At 38.2% G+C, this 2,594-nt stretch overlaps 1 protein-coding gene across 1 annotated transcript; it reads left to right on the forward strand.

Annotated features, from left to right (window-relative positions):
- The first annotated feature begins 590 nt into the window (after nt 1-590).
- Nucleotides 591-1,547, forward strand: LOC137561914 (olfactory receptor 1M1-like). The gene has a single exon (XM_068273259.1). The coding sequence runs from the start codon at nt 591-593 to the stop codon at nt 1,545-1,547; it is 957 nt and encodes a 318-aa protein (XP_068129360.1).
- The last annotated feature ends 1,047 nt before the right edge of the window (nt 1,548-2,594 follow it).

A 2,594-nucleotide genomic window follows, 5' to 3' on the forward strand; every position in this document is an offset into this window, starting at 1 on the left:
TTTAGTGTAAGAATATTAGAGTACAGATTCTTTTTTTCTTGCTTTCAGGATCTAAAAGCTAATGAAAAAATGTTACCACTTTCAGACCCGAAAATCAGGAAGGAATCAGCCACCAGGGAGGTTTAGTGATCTTAGAACATAATGGGCTTGATTCACAAAAGAGTGCTAACTGATAGCACGGCCGTTTTTGCATGAATTTTTGCGTTGCGTACGCGATCGCGAATTTTCACACGAAACGATAATGTTTTTGCGTGCAAACATTAATTTTAACACGCAGACGATATCAGTTTCGAGCGAAAAATTTGCTTTGCGCATGAAAATGTTATCGGTTTTTGCACGAAAATTATGCGATCGCGCGCAACGCGAAAATTCACGTGAAAACGGCAGTTAGCACTCTTTTGTGAATCAAGCCCAATGACTTAGAGATTGTTCCATATGGACATAATTTTATTAACTGCAGTATAACATACCTGAATCCACTTTTGCGGGTTTGATGTCAGCATATCAGCTCCACAACTAAAACCGGACCACACTTCCCTTGCCTATGTATTTATGTATGTTCTTGTTTTTTATTATTCGGCACACAGAATATGTATAAGAGGAATGTGACAACAGTTGTTCTTTTGGGATTCCATACCATGGAGAAATTCAATCTTTGGATTTTTACCATTCTTCTTATAACAAGCTTTGTAGCAATATGTGGAAACCTCTTGATCATTTTCTTGGTGTCCATCAGCAAGACCCTCCACTCTCCCATGTATTTCTTCCTCACCCAACTCTCCTTAGCTGACATTGTGCTGACTACTAATATCTCCCCTAACATGCTCAGCGTTGTACTTCATAAGGGGGTATCCATCTCTTTTCCTAGCTGCATTGCACAGCTATATTTCTTTGGTCTTTCAGAAATATCTGAATGTTTGATCCTGACAGTGATGTCTTATGACCGTTATCTGGCCATTTGTTCTCCACTGCATTATGCTTCTATTATGAGCCATGTTCTTTGTGTTAAATTAGTATTGGCCTCCTGGCTGTTAAGCAGTTTGGTGGCACTCATCTTAACTCTAGGGGTTTGTCAGCTGCAATTCTGTGGGCCAAACACAGTTGACCATTTCTTCTGTGACTTGAATCCTCTGCTGGACCTTTCTTGTTCAGATGCTTCCATCATTAAACTGGAATTAACGTTGTTGTGTGTTCCTGTGCTGGTCTTACCATTCTTTGTGGTTGTAGTATCATATGTTTGCATTGTTGTAACTGTGATGCAAATATCATCCATTTCCGGACTGCAGAAATCCATGTCCACCTGCAGCTCGCATCTGACGGTTGTATGTCTATTTTATGGGACAATATTTGTCATGTATGTAATTCCAAATAAAGGGAAGTCACAAGAGACGAGCAAGACAATAGCTATGCTGTACACTGTTTTCACTCCCTTTTTGAATCCTTTCATATACAGTTTGAGGAACAAAGACATCAAAGAAGCTTTAAGAAAGACTGCGCATAAATGCATAACTCTACAGAATAATAAAAAGGCTTTTCCATTAAGTTAGCTCTTCTTCTTCTTCTTCTTCTTCTTCTTCTTCTTCTTCTTCTTCTTCTTCTTCTTCTTCTTCTTCTTCTTCTTCTTCTTTTCCATAAAGTTAGCTTTTCTTCTTCTTCTTCTTCTTCTTCTTCTTCTTCATATTATCATTATTATTATTATTATCTGAAGTTCAAGCTCATCCACATGTTGTACTTGTTTTGTTTTCCTCCAGTCCTCCCTATACTTCTTGCTTCCTTCCACTCCCCTTACCCCCATAAAAGTCCATTTCTGTACTTAGAAGGATCCAGAAGTTCCAGTTGGAAGAGATGTAGGATTTTCACCACTCTTCAACCTACTTTCACTACTGATTGGAGGATTGAATGTTGTTATGACTTCTATAATTATGGATTTTTTCACATTATTTAAGCAGAAGTGAGCATGGTATGACAAACAACGTGGTGGGGCATATCGATGTATGAGAATTTCTGGGAAACAACATGGGGGAATAGAAGGGGGAGGAGTGATGGTGGCATTGGCTCCAATAGCAGCCTGTTTGGATGGTGGGACTATGTGAGATTAGTAAGGGTTGAAGGAGAATTGGAGCATTGCATCTTTTAGTGATAATAAGCAAAAACTCCACTAACATCAAGTAGTAGTAGTAGTAGTAGTATAGATTTTTTTATAGCACCATCTCCTTATGTGGTGCTGTACAAAACAAAGAGAACAAAAATGAGCTGAAATTACAGACACTGGTCTATGATACACAGCTGCAAGGAAACATAAAAGTAATGGTGACTTATACAAAGCATCTCGCCAAATAAACAATAATTACAAGATAAAAAAGAAGACAATATTGCTTTTATGATCTTAAAATCTAAGGAGTAGATTTGAAGTAAGAGAATAATAATAGTGAACACTTCCTCAGGCCAAATAAAGTGACTACAGATACCAAAAAGAAAGGAGGCGCTAAATGCCAAAATAACCATAGAGTTGTCTCAAACCTACGATTTTAGGTTTGCGAACCTTGAACACGAACTTCCGCAAAAGTTCAAGTTTGCGCGAACTTCGCAAACCA

Source organism: Hyperolius riggenbachi, chromosome 3 (assembly GCF_040937935.1).
Source record: "Hyperolius riggenbachi isolate aHypRig1 chromosome 3, aHypRig1.pri, whole genome shotgun sequence".
Lineage (NCBI taxonomy): Eukaryota > Metazoa > Chordata > Amphibia > Anura > Hyperoliidae > Hyperolius > Hyperolius riggenbachi.